Source organism: Peromyscus maniculatus, chromosome 4 (genome assembly GCF_049852395.1).
Source record: "Peromyscus maniculatus bairdii isolate BWxNUB_F1_BW_parent chromosome 4, HU_Pman_BW_mat_3.1, whole genome shotgun sequence".
Taxonomy (NCBI): Eukaryota; Metazoa; Chordata; class Mammalia; order Rodentia; family Cricetidae; genus Peromyscus; species Peromyscus maniculatus.
Genome location: NC_134855.1, coordinates 108994620 through 109012487, shown reverse-complemented (window position 1 = coordinate 109012487; position 17868 = coordinate 108994620). Strand labels below are relative to the sequence as shown.

General features: G+C 40.5%; 1 protein-coding gene across 4 annotated transcripts in view; it reads right to left on the bottom strand.

The window, feature by feature from the left end:
• Atrn (attractin) overlaps positions 1–17868 on the bottom strand; it is a 151679-nt gene that overhangs the window by 36045 nt on the left and 97766 nt on the right. For all 4 annotated transcript variants that reach the window (XM_076570657.1, XM_006984562.4, XM_076570656.1 and 1 more), the window contains exons 23-24: positions 14510–14588; positions 12406–12563 (exon numbers count right to left, since the gene is read on the bottom strand). In XM_076570657.1, coding sequence (XP_076426772.1) covers positions 12406–12563; positions 14510–14588 — 237 coding nt within the window. The remainder of the gene's footprint in view (positions 1–12405; positions 12564–14509; positions 14589–17868) is intronic.

The window sequence follows — 17868 nt, the reverse complement described above, 5'->3', positions numbered from 1 at the left end:
GCAATAAACATAAGAAAGCGTATATTGGGATTAGGGTATAGCTCATGGGACAGTACATGTCTAGCAAGAGCTGGGTTTAATCGTCAACACTGCAAATACATGAGTAAATAAATAAATGTATATATATCTGACTATTCATGACAGCTAAACACTGAAAACAAGCCAAATACCCCCAGCAGATAAATGAGTAAACAAAAGATGGTATAACACAGATGGAATAATCTTCTACTTTAATAAAATACTGAAATAGACTAAACATGAATATTGAAGCCAATCATAAATGACTGGTATGTATGATATTTAGTAGTTGGCAAGGGATGGATGCTGTGGATATTGCTTTGTATAAATAAAATGGATTGGCCAGTAGCCAGGCAGGAAGTATAGGCAGGACAAGCAGAGAAGAGAATTCTGGGAACAGGAAGGCTGAGTCAGGAGATGCTGCTAGCAGCCTCCATGACAAGCAACATGTAAAGATACCGGTAAGGGCTGGAGAGATGGCTCAGAGGTTAAAAACACTGGTTGCTCTTCCAGAGGTCGTGAATTCAATTCCCAGCAACCACATGGTGGCTCACATCAATCTATAATTTGATCTTGTGCCCTCTTCTGGCATGCAGGCATATATGCAGGCACATTGTATACATAATAAATAAATCTTTAGGAAAAAAGAAAAAAGATACCAGTAAGCCACAAGCCATGTGGCAACTTATAGCAAGAAGCCTGCCACGGCCATATAGTTTGTAAGCAATATAAGTCTCTGTGTGTTTACTCCATTTGGGTCTGAGCGGCTACAGGACTGGTGGGTGAGAGATTTGTCCTGACAGTGGGCCAGGCAGAACTGGAAAAAACTTCAGCTACAAATGGTGCCCAACGTGTGGCAAGAGTTTCCACCTAAAACCTGAGAAACAAGATTGTAAAACTGAGCTAAAAACAGCTTCCTAGTTAGCTCTCTCAAGTTAGAGGCAGCCAGCAGGTTTGAGCTACTATGGTGGGTTTCTAGCATATGCGTTTGACTATCAGTATGGCGGGAATGAGGCATCTACAAGTGGCACATTACTCTGTGTGGTGGACTTAGTCTTTGCTAGTAAAAAAAAAAAAAAAAGAAGAAGGAGGAGGAGGAGGAGGAGGAGGAGGAGGAGGAGGAGGAGGAGGAAGAAGAAGAAGAAGAAGAAGAAGAAGAAGAAGAAGAAGAAGAAGAAGAAGAAGAAGAAGAAGAAGAAGAAGAAGAAGAAGAAGAAGAAGAAGAAGTAGTAGTAGTAGTAGTAGTAGTAGTAGTAGTAGTAGTAGTTGTTGTTGTTGTTTCTGGGCTACACGCTGCTTTGATAGACGCATAGAACCACTGTTTCTAAGAGTTGATGGCTCCCAGAGATGGCTGTAAACCTACCACCACCAAAGCTGCTATTTTAGCCCTAGTAATGCTGCAGTTTAAAACAATAGCTTCACAATAAGGCAGATTCAGATGGAACAAGACTTTAAATGCTTTACAATGTGTGTAAAAATGTACATAGGCTTAGAAGAGAGGAAAAAAGGAATATATACAGTTATATAAAGAAATACATAGTTTTTAAAAATAAAGTCTTTAAAGAGACAGTAAAGGTAGTATAAAAAATAAGCCATGTAAAGATGGATATTAAATCTGGATTGTGTTGTCTTTGGGATTTTTAACTGCAGAAAAACATTTTATTGTAAAAGCTGTTGAGTTAAGCCAATATGTATATTTTAAAGGTACCTTGACTTCAAAATTTGGATGTAAGGATATGTTGTTTTGAAAAGGAGGCTCTGCTTTTGTTTTCACAGAAAGCCAGAGGCTACGGATTTGTTTCAGATTGAGATACATCAGGTTTGACCAGCCAAGACCCCCTGAAAGGTCTCTGATGACACCCTGGCCCAGATGATCCAACATCCAGAACTGTTTCAAGGCAACTGGCTCAGATGATACACCCTCACAGACTATTCCATAATCCTAAATTTTTCTTTGTGTCCCCATAAGATACAGCAGCCCCCTCCAGCAGGAAGTAGTAAGAGAAGCTATACCCAAATTCCCAAATATACCAAGCTGGCTTTGGAGATGGAATTGGCTCACTCCTTCTCTAAACCCAAGCATATTGCTTAAAAAAAAAAAAAAAAAAAAAAAGGTTAAGAGATTCTTCTGTCCCACATCAAAAGAGCCCTCTGGTGTGGGACAAGAGAAAAACCAATATTTTTATTCAAAATAGGTTGATTATAAATGCAATCTCTCTCTAAAGAAAATAAGGGGATACGATATAGACACGATGGGATGAAAAGGTAGATTAATGAACCTACTTTTAAAGAGCAACAACTTGTTTGAAATGTTTTACATTGGTATAGATTTTAGTTTATTGATACAAATTTAAAGTTAATTTTGTTATACTGTATGTGTATTTTTACTCTTGTTTAAGGTATTATGTTTATATAACTCATTTAAATTGTAATGGGCCAATTAGTCTTCTATGATAGTCAAACTTATAGTTATGTTAAATTTTCTAGGTATACATAGATATATTTCATATAGATAGATAATCTTCAAATAATTCAAAGACCTAAAGAATATGGCATTTAAAATATTTTTTAAAATTTAGACTTTCTGGACAGTGAGACACATCTGCTCCTGGCAGCACCGATTTACTTCAGAGAGGAGGATGGGCATTGAAGACACTCCATATGGAGTTTATCTTTTTCTTGGCAGAAATAGCCATTTGGGCAAGAAACTGTTCTTGCCTGGACCGCTTAATCAACTGGACATGCAGGACCCATAGGAAGGTGACCACTGAACTTTGCTTGGCAAAATGGTCCTTCAGGTTCCTGCTTTTCAGAGGAAACTGCCAGACTGCCAGACATTCTACAGGACACAGAGAGAAATGACTGAGAGACTCTAGGCCTCTGGGCTGAAGACAGATACCCCAACTTTACAAAAGAACTTTGGATGACTGTCCAGGCTGCCCAATGTCTCTGTCCACTCTTGCAAAACTCTCAAAAGTTGCTTACGTCCTTCTCCCATTTCTCAGGTAATATTATATTGATGTCTTTGATGTAGTTGAAGACTAGATAGTTATAATTTTCCTTAGTTATGATAAGAGATAAGTTAGATATGAAACCTTAGACTCACAAATATAGGATAGGATATCTTCTTTAATTTTGCCAAATACAAATAGACTAGATATTATAAATAGACTAAATATTGAAACTGTAAATTCTTGCTTGATAATTGTTATATATAATTTTACTATGTGAAAGTTAAAACCTTCCTTTTTGGGAAAAAAAAAAAAAGAAAAGGGGAAGTGCTGTGGATATTGCTTTGTATAAATAAAATGCTGATTGGCCAGTAGCCAGACAGGAAGTATAGACAGGACAAGCAGAGGAGAGAATTCTGGGAACAGAAAGGCTGAGTCAGGAGATGCTGCCAGCTGCCGCCATGACAAGCAACATGTAAAGACACCGGTAAGCCACAAGCCATGTGACAACTTATAGATTAATAGAAATGGGTTAATTTAAGATAGAAGAACTAGATAGCAAGAAGCCTGCCACAGCCATACAGTTTGTAAGCCATATAAGCTGTGTGTTTACTTGGTTGGGTCTGAGCGGCTGCGGGACTGGTGGGTGAGAGAGATTTGTCCTGACCGCGGGCCAGGCAGGACTGGAGAAAACTTCAGCTACAGATGGAGATATGGGGAATGATTAATAATGGGCTTCATTTGGGAATGAAAATTTCTAAATTTATTGTGGGAATGGCTACAGAACTCTATGAATATAGTAAAAATCAATGAGCTTTTTACATTAAATAGGCTGAGTTATATGATATGTGAATCATACTTCAATAGACAAAGCATATTTGAATGAATAATTTTCACATATCCTCTCTTGGATACAATAATTCTTTTAGCACCTATAAACATCACTCTAAAATCCAAATGAGTACCCTGTTTTCAAGGCTGATTCCATACTGCCTTCCCTTTTGAACACTGGTCTCTTACATGAAATACCAAGTATAGAGGAGGCTTTAATATTAGTTCCATGTTAGAATAACAACCCCTGTTGTAGTCAGTGGCAAGCCAGGGCCTTGCCTTTCCAGCTGTGGGCATGGCAGAAGCCATCTGAATCCCTGCTTCTGGGGAGACCAGTGAAGACAGCCTTTAGAAAGCCAGAGCTGAGGTAGAGCCCTCACCCACAACTGACCAGGAACTAGGTGTTGCTGTCTGCAAAACACCAATTACCTCCTACACATAGCCTCTTCAGGCTGGGTGTTTATTTTTTTATTTTTTGTTTTTAATTGCATCTACAAAGATTTTTATAGTTACTTTCAAATTCCCTCAGCAGCTACGGATTTTGTTCTGCTTCTAATTACAGAAAGGAACCCTGAGATAAGCCACTAAAGGAAATGGGAGTTTAGAATGACCACTTTAAAAGCACCACTGTTGATAAGAACTTCTAGGTAGAGAATTAAGATTCCCTCAGTTACTGTGCTTTAAAAAACAATGTTCAAGGTAAAAAGGTTTGTTTGCATGGAAATCATCATTTAGATATTTTCCTACAGTCTGCATTCAAAATGTCTCTGTCTTTACTATTAGGACAGCTGCTAATATAGGTATGTGTATATTTAGGAGCCAAAGGAAAGCTCAAAGAAAATACAGAGAAGCCTCCCTTGTAGAGAATATGATACATTCACCCAGAAATGCCAGCTCAGCCTCCACACAGTGCATAGCCATTATTGAAATGCAGAGAATGGGTGTGTTAATAACCAAGAATACCGGCTTTCCTTGCATACATCTTCAATATCCTGAAAATACAGCAGTTATTTGTACCAAAGAGAAAGGCATACTTTGAAGAGAACTTACCTGTGCTTTTCAAAGAAAGCTTGGCTAACTCGATGCTGAGCACACTATCGTTATTTTCCAAGTACCCCTGAATGCAGCTCACAAACGGATCTTTACCAAGTCACGGATCCAGTCCAGATAAGGAACACCAAAAAGTCAGGGGAAAATTAACACCTCATTCAATCTTCAACGTACAATGATTACTTTTTAACCTAAGTGTGGGCAAGAGCTCCCTCTAGAAGGCCAGCTCTAAACCATGCCAGTGACTTTCGGAGGGTGGAGTCAGAGGGCACTGGAAAGAAAAGACTAGAACTCAGCACTACCAATACCAGGATTGGCTCTACACAGAGCCACGTTCGAGGATGCCTCTTTCCAGCTGGGAAAGAGAGCAACAGCAGGAGCCAAATGCTCACTAACCATCTGAAAATTGTTTCCCAGCTCTGAGCAACAGTCTGGTGCTCAACTGCATTGTGCCCGCAATGAGATCAGTATGAAAACAATCTAAACTCAAATTAATAAGTAAGTTTAATACAAACCAAGTCCAGTAGTTCACATAGCAATCTGACAGCAGGTGGAAAGATGGCCCAGCCATTAAGACTATGTACTGCTCTGGCAGAGGACTGGCATTTTATTTCCAGCACACAGATCCTGTGGCTCAGAATTGCCTGCTAACTCCAGCTCCAGAAGATTTGACATTTCTGGCTTCCTCAAGCACCCACACACATGTGCACATACCCACACACACAGCCATGATTCCAAATAAAATAAAGCTTTAAAAACTCCCAACAAGCCGGGCAGTGGTGGCGCACACCTTTAATCCCAGCACTCAGGAGGCAGAGACAGGCCGATCTCTGTGAGTTCGAGGCCAGCCTGGGCTACCAAGTGAGTTCCAGGAAAGGCGCAAAGCTACACAGAGAACCCTGTCTCGAAAAAACAAAAAAACAAAAACAAAAACAAAAAAAACCACCAACTCCCAACAAATGTGGATGACCCCCAACTGAAAAGGGTAGGGAAGGAGGGGAGGTTAATTGTGCTGACTGGAGCCTGGGCCCAACCTCCCCGGGATCTTAGAAATAATCTAAAGCCCTGCTGATCTTACTCTAAATAGTTGGTGGCAGAATTTCTATCTACCCCATATAACTCCTATTCCTGATAGGCATACCCTGTGTATTACCCTTCTTCAGCATGGGTGGGCACAGACACATCTAAAACAGACAAGGCTTAGAAAGAAATCAGACTCAGAAATTGTAAGAGAAACTTGAAGCTTTAGTATATGTATTCATTTCATGTATGTGTGTATAATATCATATATAATGCTATTCAAATGTTTTATATAAATGGAACCATGAAGTATGCAAACTTCTAAGATTTTTTTCAGTAGCAAAATTTCCACAGAATTTACCAGTTGCATGACTGACAGCTCCTCCCTTTCCCTTCCCATTTTCCCCAATCTGTGTATGTCTGATTTATTTTTTCCAGTGTTTTGAGACAAGGTCTTCTGTAGCTTAGGCTGGACCCAAGACTAACACACCACATGGTCCTGACTGCCTTAACCTTGCAATCTTTTTGCCTCATTTCCTGAATGCCAGGATTGTAGGCATGCAACCACAATGTTCTACAGTTCACTTCCTTCATGCTGCCAATTATTCCAGAGTACAGGTGCCACAGTTCATTTAGCCAGTCAACCATTAAGAATATTTGGGATTTTCTCTAGCTTTTGGCTATTACTTATAAAGCTGCTAAATATTGCTATAAAATGCTATAAACACTTGTATATCAGTCATTTATGTGACCATTGGTTTTCATTTCTCTCAGATAAATGTCAAACTATTTTCCAGAGTAGCTGAATCATCTTACATAGCCAGAGTATGTAAGTACACTGGAGTACTGGGGTTTCACCTCCTTTCCAGTGACTATTGGCTTTAAACATCTTTACATGTGATTACCTGATATATGCAAATTCTCTCTGGCAAAATGTCTCTTTGTGTCATTTGACTGTTTTCCAATTGGACTAATTATTAATGCCTTTATTGTTAAGTTTTGGGAATGCTTATATTCTGTAGTTGTTTGGGGTGATGGTTATTCACTCTATAGACCATGCTGGCCTTAAACTCAGAGATCTGATTGCCTATGCTTCCCAAGTGATGGAATTAAAAGTGTTTACAACTACCACCCAGCACTTGCAATTTTATTGCAAGTATGTAGCTTGCCTTTTCATCCTTTTTTTTTTTTTGTTTGTTTGTTTGTTTGTTTTTCGAGACAGGGTTTCTCTGTGTAGTTTTGGTGCCTGTCCTGGATCTCACTTTGCAGACCAGGCTGGCCTGGAACTCACTGAGATCTGCCTGGCTCTGCCTCCTGAGTGCTGGGATTAAAGGTGTGAGCCACCGCTGCCCGGCTCATCCTTATTTTTTTTTTTTTAAAGACAAAATCTATGTAGTCCTGGCCTTGCCTGAATAGGATGGCCTTGAACTCAAGAGATCCACCTACAATACACACAGGTAAAACACTCAAACACAAAATAAATAAATAATCTAAAAAAAGACAAAAAAATGGTCTGATATGGTCCAATTTATTATTTTTTTTATGAATTATGTTTTTAATATCAAGTCTAAAAACCTTTTGTTTAACCCTTAGAGATAGATTTTTCTACTTTTTTCTGAAAATTTATAGTCTTATTTCTTTTTAATTAAAAAACTTTTAAGTGTTATGGGTGTTTTGCCTGCATGTATGTCTGCACCACATGTGTGCTTGGTGCCTGAGGAGACCAGAAGAGGGCATCAGATCCCCTGGAACTGGAGTTACAGCTTTTTGTAAGCTCTCACATGGGTGCTGGGATTCAAACCCAGGTCCTCGGCAAGAGCAGCCAGTACTCTTTACAGCTGAGCCATTTCTACAGCCCCTAGTTTTATGTCTTACATTTAGATCTGTGACCCATGTTGAGGTAAATTTTGCATACCATGTGAAGTTTAGACTGAAGTTTGTTTATTTACTCTGGTTGGCCATGTGTGTTAGCACTATTTGTTGGAAAGGCCACACGTGTTCCATTGGAACGCCTTTGCACATGTGTTAAATCAGCTGACGTCTCCCTATGCTTTCAGTTCTGGTTCTAAAGCTGCACTCCTGGTTGGTTCACTATTCAGGCTCCAGCAGAGTGTCTCAGCACTGTTCGGAACCAGCAAGTCTTAACACTGGGGACAGTGTTTCCTCCTATCCTATGCCTTTTCAAAACCACTACATCTGTTCTGTAACTTCTGTCTTCTCATATAAATTCTATAACATCGGTGTGTGTGTGTGTGTGTGTGTGTGTGTGTGTGTGTATGTGTGTGTATGTGAAATTATTTTACACTGTGCTGAGATACATAGAAAATACACCATTTTAACCTTTCTTGCTTGTTTTTGGGGTTGTCTTCCTGTGCTTCCAGAGCAGTCTTGAATGCCTGAACTAAGCAATGCTTATGCCTCAGCCTCCCAAGGAGGTGGACTACAGGCAAGTGTCACTGTGCTTGGTTCCCCTCTAAACAATTTTTAAAAATCTAAAAATATTCATATATTTTATATGTGGGAGTGTTCTGCCTGCATTTAGGTGTGTACACCATGTGCAGAGGTCAGAAGCCGCCAGTGTTGGACTCTCTAGAACCAGAGCTACAGATGGTTCTGAGTTACCATGTGGGCACCAGGAACTAAACCAGGCCCTCTGTAAGAGCAACAAGTGCTTTTCACTGCCAAGCCATCTCTCTAGCTCCATTTAACCCACTTCTAAAACACGCAATTCAGCAACAGTAATTATATTCATAATTGTACACAACACAAATGTCTATACTTCCAAACCTTTTCCATCACCCCAAACAAAAACTTTCTAATAACCTGAAGGCAGCAATTCTATGTTCTGCTCCCCTAGTCACTGTTAATCTCTAACTGATTCCTGACTCTAGGAACTTAGGTATTCTAGACATTTCACATCAGTGGGATAAAAACAGTATCAGTCCTTTTGTGACCATGCTATTTCAGCAGCACTGCTTGCGGGAGGCAGCTCTCTCGTTACAGCATGTCTCGCGGCTACACTGGGTACCTGAGGCCAGCTGCCCCTGAGAACTTCCAGCCAGCTCTCCTGCCTCTGCCAGTCATCTTGCTGCAGAGTGCTGGGGGGAAAGACACCACCACTGCACTCCCATCTTTTTGACAGGTTCTGGGGTCAACTTCGGTCATCAAGCTTGTGAGTCAAGCATTTCTACTCACAGATCCATCTCCCTAGCCCATGTCAGAGCATGCATCAGAATCTCACTCACATATTAGCTTCACTCCTAAAGACTCCATCATATGCCACATTTCATTTATCTGCTCATTTGCTTATGGCATTGGGTTATTTGCACCTTTGTAGTATTGGGAATGATGCTGCTGTGGACACTGATTTACAAAACGGTTTATACAAGAACAGATGCTGCAATAATTAGGTATAAAAAAAGAGTGGACAAGTTTATATCAATACATTTAAGATAAGTAAACTACTATCTAGAAAAAAAATACCAAGATGACTCATTTAGAAGAAAAAAAAATAGAAAATATCCAAAAAAGTTCATTTAGTAGATTTTTAAAAATAAAAAGTCTCTTCAAATAAAACACTAGAATCAAATGACTTAGCAAGAATAGATATTCATGTAATTCTAATCTCTTCAAAAGATAAAAAGAGCTGGATGTGGATGTACAAGCCTTTAATCCCAGCAGAAGCAGGTAGATCTCTGTGAATTGAGGCCAGCCTGGGCTACATAGTACATTCCAGGTCAGCCAGGTGTATATAGTAAGACCTTGTCTCAATAACACAACAATGCAACACAACATAACACAGATGAAAAAAAATCCTCCTCAAATCCTAATTATTATTGAAGGTTAGCTCAGGTCAGATAAGGCACTTGCTACCAAGCCTGACTTTGCAATAAAGCCTGTGTGATCCCCTGTGACCTCATGCTGGAAGGAGAGAACTGAGTCCTTAAAGTTGCCCTCTGACCTTCACACACACACACACACACACACACACACACACACACACACACACACTAAAATGTAATAAAAAATTTAAAAGATTAAATTAATTTAGCCTTGACATCAAAACCATAACAAGGATAGGGAAGGAAAATTATTGGGCATTCTCTTAGATGCAAATCAAATAGATACTAGCAAACTGAATCTAATAATGTAAACTAAGGAAAAAGTACATTGTCAGGCACCAAACGTGGACCATGGAAAAGTACTAGCTAGGCCAGAGAACAAGCCCCTGCACCTAAACCAGGTGCCCCTAAAGATAAAGAACAGGTCAGGCAGGTCAGGTAGCATAGCAACAGAACAACGGGCCCTGACCAGTGACCTTACCACCTAGCAGCCTCACGACTTGCACGTAGTCCTTTACCTGCACCTACGGCACGTCGTGCACCCCTTCCCTCCTCCCTGCCCCCTCCCCCTCTCATGCTATATAAGCCTTGCTGAGGAGAATAGAATTTGCAGCTTGATCAGAACACTGTCTTGCTGTCATCCTTTCGTGTCTCCCCGTCCCTTTCATTCTCTCCCACAGGTGGGTCGCTCCCGTTGACACCCCGGCAAAACAGTACATCAGGCTCGAACTGAATTTATACCAGGAATCCAACAAGCCTGGCTTGTACATCAGGGAGAACAGTCTTATATTCACTGAGGAGGACAGTGTAGGATGCTGGGGTTAGCTAATATGAATGACTATGCACTAAACACAGGAAGTTTGTGAATGTCCAGGCAGAGATGTCAAGGCAGCAACAAGAATACTGGTGTGACATTTCCATGGGAGCCAGACTAGAGACAGCATGGAGAAGCACCAGCGCACACCAGTAGGATTAAGTCACCCAGAAACCTCTGTGGAGTGAAGCAAGAAGAAGACCAAGGCCAGACTATTGGCTACCCCAGCATTTAATGAAGTAAATTTCCCAAGTGACTGACCAGAAAACAGAGAAAGGAAAGGAGACACATAAGACAGTGATTCAAGTGTGTGGTATGTGATGGTGCTTTCTTTCCAGGTCGGGGAAAGGAAGAAGCTATCCTGTGGGCTGATGAGTGAACAGATAAAGAGAAATAGAAAAGGGAGCATGGCCTTTGCTTAAAAGACTGGCAAGGAAGGAAACTGTACGAGCAAGGAGATGCATCAAAGATGAACAGGCCTGGAGACCATCTAGACAGGAAAAGGCGTAGTGGGAAAACAACCTAACTCTTGTCTTCAGCCAAAGTCCCATGAAGACAAACCTGCAAGAACTAAGTTCCAAACCTATGCCAGTCATCAGTACTGAATTACTTCTGAAGTTGATCAGGTGAAGATGCAAAAGACCCCATCAAGAAGCTACACTTCCTTGACAGCACATTCACCCAAAATAAAGTTAGGAACAGGAAGTACTGAGGCAGGAACTCAGAGAACATGATTATAAAACGTTCAAAGAAGCCATGGGTCCTGGATAGGAACACACTAGCTTCCTCGGAACCAAAGAGCAGGCTGACAACAACAGAAGTGACAGGAGGTAGGTAATACTAACCCTGCGACTTCCCTTCTGGTCACACACATAAAGAATCTGCAGATTGGAGAGGCTCCGTGATTTGCACAGGAACCAACAATCCAACCCCTGTCTGTTCCACTCGAAAGTCTACATTTTTACACAGCACTTCAGACTGCCTACTGCTGCCTTCTCCATCTGCCTACTCTAAATTGTAACTAAGACACCACTTTGGCATCTTTTCTTATGTCATGTTTTGTACCTTATTGGTTACATGTACTTGTTTCATTTATACTCAATTCCATATTAAAATTTTGTATTTCTAAAGGCTTTTTACATAGCAAGTACTCAAGGAATAAATACATTATTAAATGCCAATCAACTTGTTGTTTTTGCTGGTTTTTTTTTTTTTGTTGTTGTTGTTTGTTTTTTTTTTTTTAGGCAAGGTCTTGCTATGGTCTCAAACTCAGGGTGATCCTCCTGTACTGGTCTCCCAACTCCTGATATTACAAAAGTAATACTTTGCATAGCTTCTAACTTGCTTTTAAAAGTGCTCTGAACCCTTCTTCACAAGTGATTTGACACTCTTAGAATATTTTCTCTCTGTGTACACACAACTGTGAAGGTATACATATGTGCACATGCATACAAAGGCAAGAGATCATTGGGTGTGTCTTCCTCAATCACTGTCTACCATACTTTTGGAGACAGGGTCTCTCACTGAATCTAGAGCTCACAGATTCAGCTTGGACTGTCTGGCCAGCAAGCCATAGGGATCTTCCTGTCTCCTGCTTTCCATTGCTAAGGTAACAGGGACACTGCATGTCCCACTTTTTATGTGAGTGCTGAGGATGCAAATCTAGGTCCCCTTGCTTGTGCATCAAGCCTTGCACTCACTGAGCATCTCCCCAGCCTCTAGAACAACATCCATGTGCTACTCATTCTTATACCAAGGATCCTCAAAGATAAAGCATCATTGTACTTTTCAGTGACCACCGATTCCAAATGAGGGAACTTAGTCTTCACTAAAGAGATTCCACCATCTTCATACAGTGAAGTTAAAAAGGAGTTCTTACCTGAATTTTGATGGGCCAGGTGAAATTACTGACATAAACAAAGAAGGTAATGTTTGGATGGTTGCGAAAATCAAATTTCTCATTAGAGAAGCTATCTTTGTATTCCTTAATGTTGGTTTTTGAAACAACGGGCATCTCTTCTCCAGCCTGGGTTCCAGCTAGAAGGAAGCAGAGAATGAAAATAAAGACTCTTTTTTTGGAGGAGATAGGGCATGACAGTAGACAGTCGTCCCTCGTTAGCAATGAGGGTAACAGTTTACTGACCACTTACAATGCCAAAGGAACAGCCTTTGAGCTGAGTCTCTACTTCAGACAACCCACTCAGACCCTCATTTATAGATTAGAAAAACTGAAGTTCCAAGAAATCATTAAGTAACTTGCCTCAGGTTTGACAGCCCACAGGGAATGGAGCTGGGATTTGAACCTAAGCAAACTGACACATAAACTTGTATCCAAACCCTCCACACTGAACATGGCACATGTGGTCAGGAAATTATCACTAGAGTCCTTCCTATAAGAGGCACTGGTGGGAACTGGAGAGATGGCTCAGCAGCTAAGGGCACCAACAGCTCTTCCAGATTAGAATCCCAGCACCCACACAGCAGCTCACAGCCACCTGTAATTTCAGTTCTAGGGCACCCAACACCCTCTTCTGAACTCCATGGGCATCAGGTACACAAGTAATGCACTGAGATACATGTAGGCAGGACATTCATACACATACAATAAAACAGGCACTGGCATTCACTCTGCACAGAACACTTCAGGTCCATTGTATTTCTTCTTCACACTGTGAAATGTGACAATGCTTCAGGCCTCTGGACCAGGGACACTTATTCAACCATCACTTCCTAGGCAGAAATGTCCTCAAGTCTTAACAGAGAAGAAGGTGCTCACGTGGCCACTCAGTCCTCCTTTCTGTCACCAGCTAACACTGCATTCAGGACCCTACCTAGTATAAATCTGTTTCTAGATGGTCCTACCACATTTTGTATACTCCATTGGCCAAGAACATGAGTATGTGCAGACTCAAAACAAACAAATACATTTCTTTATGCATGAGTTAAACTTCAAGCACTACAAGTACTTCCTTTATTTCATTTATTCCTTGTAACACTCCACCATTCAGGCATAGTTATGAATATGGCCCAACATGTTGCAATATATAAAGGTTGAATACACTTGTATATAACAAGGTATTTTTACCATATCATTTCATACAGAAGGAAACTGTATCAGAAAATTTAGGTAACTTGGGATTAGAGAGACAGCTCAGCAGTTAAGAGTACTGGTTGTTTTTTTCAGAGGACCTGGATTCTATTACCAGGACAAATGTGGTAGCTCACAACTGTCTGTAACTCCAGTGTGTGTGTGTGTGGGGGGGGAGATTGGGGGGGAGGGGGGGTGCATCCGATGCCCTCTTCTGGCCTTCTCAAGCATTGCACATACATGGTATACTCATTGCATACACACGGGCAACAGCAACCACACAATTAAATAAAACAAACTTAAAAGACAATTTAAAAAGAAAAGAAAGATTTGATAACTTGTTTAACACCGCAGTGCAGGTAAATTCAAACCTATGTCTCTCTACAGAGTTATCAAGTTATGGAATAGCTATTTATCTTAACTGCTATACCAGGGCCATCAGAATTTTAGTGCGTCACCATAAGATAAACAAGAAAGGAAAAGCTGTGCTTTTAAGACTTATTTTAATTACCAAAGTATGGTTATTTCTACATATTAAAATCCCTTTTCATTGAAAAAGTTTTCATTTCTTCAAACTGCGAGTCATTTTAATTTTCACCTGTGAAGCACAGACAGAGAGATGATCACAGTGCTAGACTGTGGCACAGAAAGGACGTAAGAGGTGGTAGCCGAGCAGGGAGTGACCACCAACAAACCCAGACCTACCACGTCGGAGGCAAGGCCTGATGACTCACTCTGAGGAATCCTAAGGTTAGGAGGCGTACATGCCCGTTCAAGGTGTCACGGCTCCTAACTGGCAAAGGTGGACTCTGAGCTCATCCATCTAGCTCCAGAGGCCCCTCCCCACTCCTATACTACATTTGCTACTCCATCATTTCTCTGGGTGTGTCTTTACCTGAGAAGCTGGTAGCCCAGGTGATGTTGAGGTTGAAGTTTTTGGAGGCATTGATAAACATGTCCAAATCCCTGTTTTGCTGATGAGAAATGCACATGATTAGAAAACGGTTAACACTTTCCAGATTTTTAGGACACAGCGACAAGCAGGTCTTACTATTCTCAACCATCTTAATTTCAGACGATCTCATGTCTCAAGAGGAGCTCGTGCTCATATAAAGAGGTGGCTACATTTCTTATCAATTTTCCTCAACACAAGTAATAAGCTGAAAATAAAATTTCATTTGCCTCCCATGGAAGTGTGAAATCCAGTACTTTATCCGATGTCAGCCCCATGAAAAAAGGACCCTCACCTTCTGTCCTCTGTCAGAGGAGCTTATCTTCAGCATTTCTGAGCAGCTGTTCTAAAATGCCCAAGGTTCCCACTTACCAGGAATACATCTGATCTAGTGGTCCAATTTCTATTTAATGATAACTGAAATTCATATGATTAATCCATATATTATGAAATGTCTCTCAAATAGGAATTGGTTTCTAAAAATCTTACACAGGTCAAATGCACTAAATTTAAAACATAATATATATACATTCTTGATTTTAAAAATATTTCTCTCACTAAAATTATCATAAGTATGTCTGCATATCGTTTCTTGGCTTTGAAAATCTTGTTTTCCTTTTACAGCAGTTCAAAGGGCCAGCTTCATTTTGATTCTTGGTTTTAATAAATGAGGTTTTATCTCTGAGGAATCTGTGGAGCTGGACATAAGTCACTGTTAGCTGTGCTAGGTAAATTCTAATATTTTTAGTTTTCACTGAAATTTCACTAACAAATCTTGCTTGGTGCCTGTGGTGATTTGAATGTGAATGGCCTCCATAGACTCATATATTTGAATACTTGGTCCCCAGTTGGTAGAACTGCTTGGGAAGGATTAGGATGTGTGGCCTTGTTGGAGGTGAGTCATTAGAAGTGGGCTTTGAGTTTTGAAAAGCCTGTATCATTCTCAATTAGCTCTTTCTCTCTCTGTCTTCTACTTAAGGATAAGATGTAAGCTCTCAGCTACTGCTCCAGCACCATGCCTGCCCGCCTGCTGCCAGAATCCCTGCTATGATGCTCACGGAATCTAACCCACTGGAACTCTGAGCCCCAAATTACAGGCTTTCTTTTATAAGTTGCCTTAGACATGGTGTTTTGTCATGCAAATACAAAAGTAATTAAGAAAGGACCAAGTAATTGTTTTACAAACCAATCAGATGCTATATTATTTTTTGGGAAAAAAAATGTTATTTTACGTATATTGATGTTTTTGCCTACACGTATGACTGTGTACCATGTGCATGGCTGGTGCTGGAGAAAAGTCAGAAAAGGGCATCAGATGCCCTGTAACTAGAGATACAGATAGTTGTGAGCTGTCATGAGGGTGTTGAGAATGGAACCTGGTCCTCTGCAAGAGCAGCCAGTACTCTTAACCACTGAGTCATTTCTTCAGCCTTAGATGCTGTATTCTTATATTTTATAAATTAATCCAACCATGCTGGAAATGTTCATTTTAAAAAGTTACTTAAAAAGGTTAGAAAATTAAGATTTATCATTTTAAAAAACTATTTGATAGTTATACTAGAAAACCACAATGGAAACATTTACAATAGCCATTTTCAAAATTGTGATTTCCAAATGAGAGATTTCTCTCACAAAGCAAGGATTGCATTCAAGAAAACTCTGTCTTCTTTTTCAAGGACAGATGTGTGCTTATTTATTTATATTAACAAGTATCTGCTGATAGCACACAGCTAACAGCTATTTCTTCCCATGACAAGGACTAAAATCCTTATCATTTTGTAAAAGATACAACATACATATCTGGATAAATCTAGTAAGAAATCTGTCAAAAAACACAACAGAATAGGAGAATGAAGAAAAGTCCAAAGCCTCTCAAGGTCATCAACCTTGTTAACAAGTATGACAAACATTCCATAATGTTTATTTGTTTTGACAGAGTATAGCTGTCAAAACAAACATAGATCAGGCTGGTCTCCACTCACTACACAGCTGAGGCTGGCCTTGAGCTGCTGATTTCCTACCTCCACCTCTCAGGTGCTGAGACTATGTATAGTACAGTTACCATGACTGGCTATTTGCTTATTTAAAAAATAAAATGAACACTATCAATTACACTCTGAAAGACTGAGCCTTTGATATTTGCTCATGACTAAGGCAGTAATAAATTTCTCTTGTGGTACTCTGCTATAAGCTTCTACTAAAATTTAAGGAGATGGCGCAAGCATGGGGATCTGAAGGACCTGTAAAAAGGCAGGTGCGGCAGCAGCATGCACTTGTAACCCTAGTGCTAATGACAAGAAGACAGGAAGATCACAGGGTACACCCAACCATCGTCAAAAAATGAAGGGAGAAAGCAACAGAGACACTGAGGTTGACCTCTGGCCTCCACGGGCATAGACATGGACACACACACCTCCCTCATACATAATTCCCACAGCCATTCATCTGACGCACCTAGGTGTCACAGGGATGGGTCAACGGTTAAGAGCACTTGCTGCTCTGACAGAAAACCAGGGCTCAATTCCCAGCACCCACATGGTGGCTCACAACCATCTGTAACTCTAATTGCAAGAGATCCAATGCCTTTTTCTTGCCTCTACAGGCATCAGGCAAATACACACAGGGACAAAACAGCCATAAACATGAAATAAAATAGTTTTAAAAAATTAAGGTGCACCTGGAAAATCTAAAATGCAAATTCTCACATTTACTTCAAGAGCTGCTCGCCCCTTGGGGATTAGAGAGATGGCCTAGCAGTGAAGAGCACTCACTGCTCTTGCAGAGAACCTGGGTCGGTTCCCAGCACCCATGCGATGGCTCACAATCATCTGTAACTCCAGTTCCAGGGGATCCAACCTTTACTTCTGGCCTCCACATGCACTGCACATACATGACTGCACAGGTATACAAGTAGGCAAAACATTCATACATATTAAATAAAAATAAATCTTAAAAAAGTGCTCACTCAATAATTCATCTTCTAAACACACCATCATGAACATTATTCTACTACTACTTTAAAAACATTAGTAATGTCTGCCTTCTGAGTAGAAAGAAGATGAAATGTAGACTCTAAACATCACCCTGTTCCCCAAGGAACTAGTGGCAGTTAAAGGCTGCCTGAGAAGAGGGGTCCTTCTCTTCAGTGCTGGAGTCACTGGTGAGGCACCCATGCTCCAGTAAATAACCTCCCGCCCACGCTCTTGCAATCAGCAGGAAACTCATTCAATTTAGTGGGACACACACATACACACACACACACACACACACACACACACACACACACACACACACATGTAAGG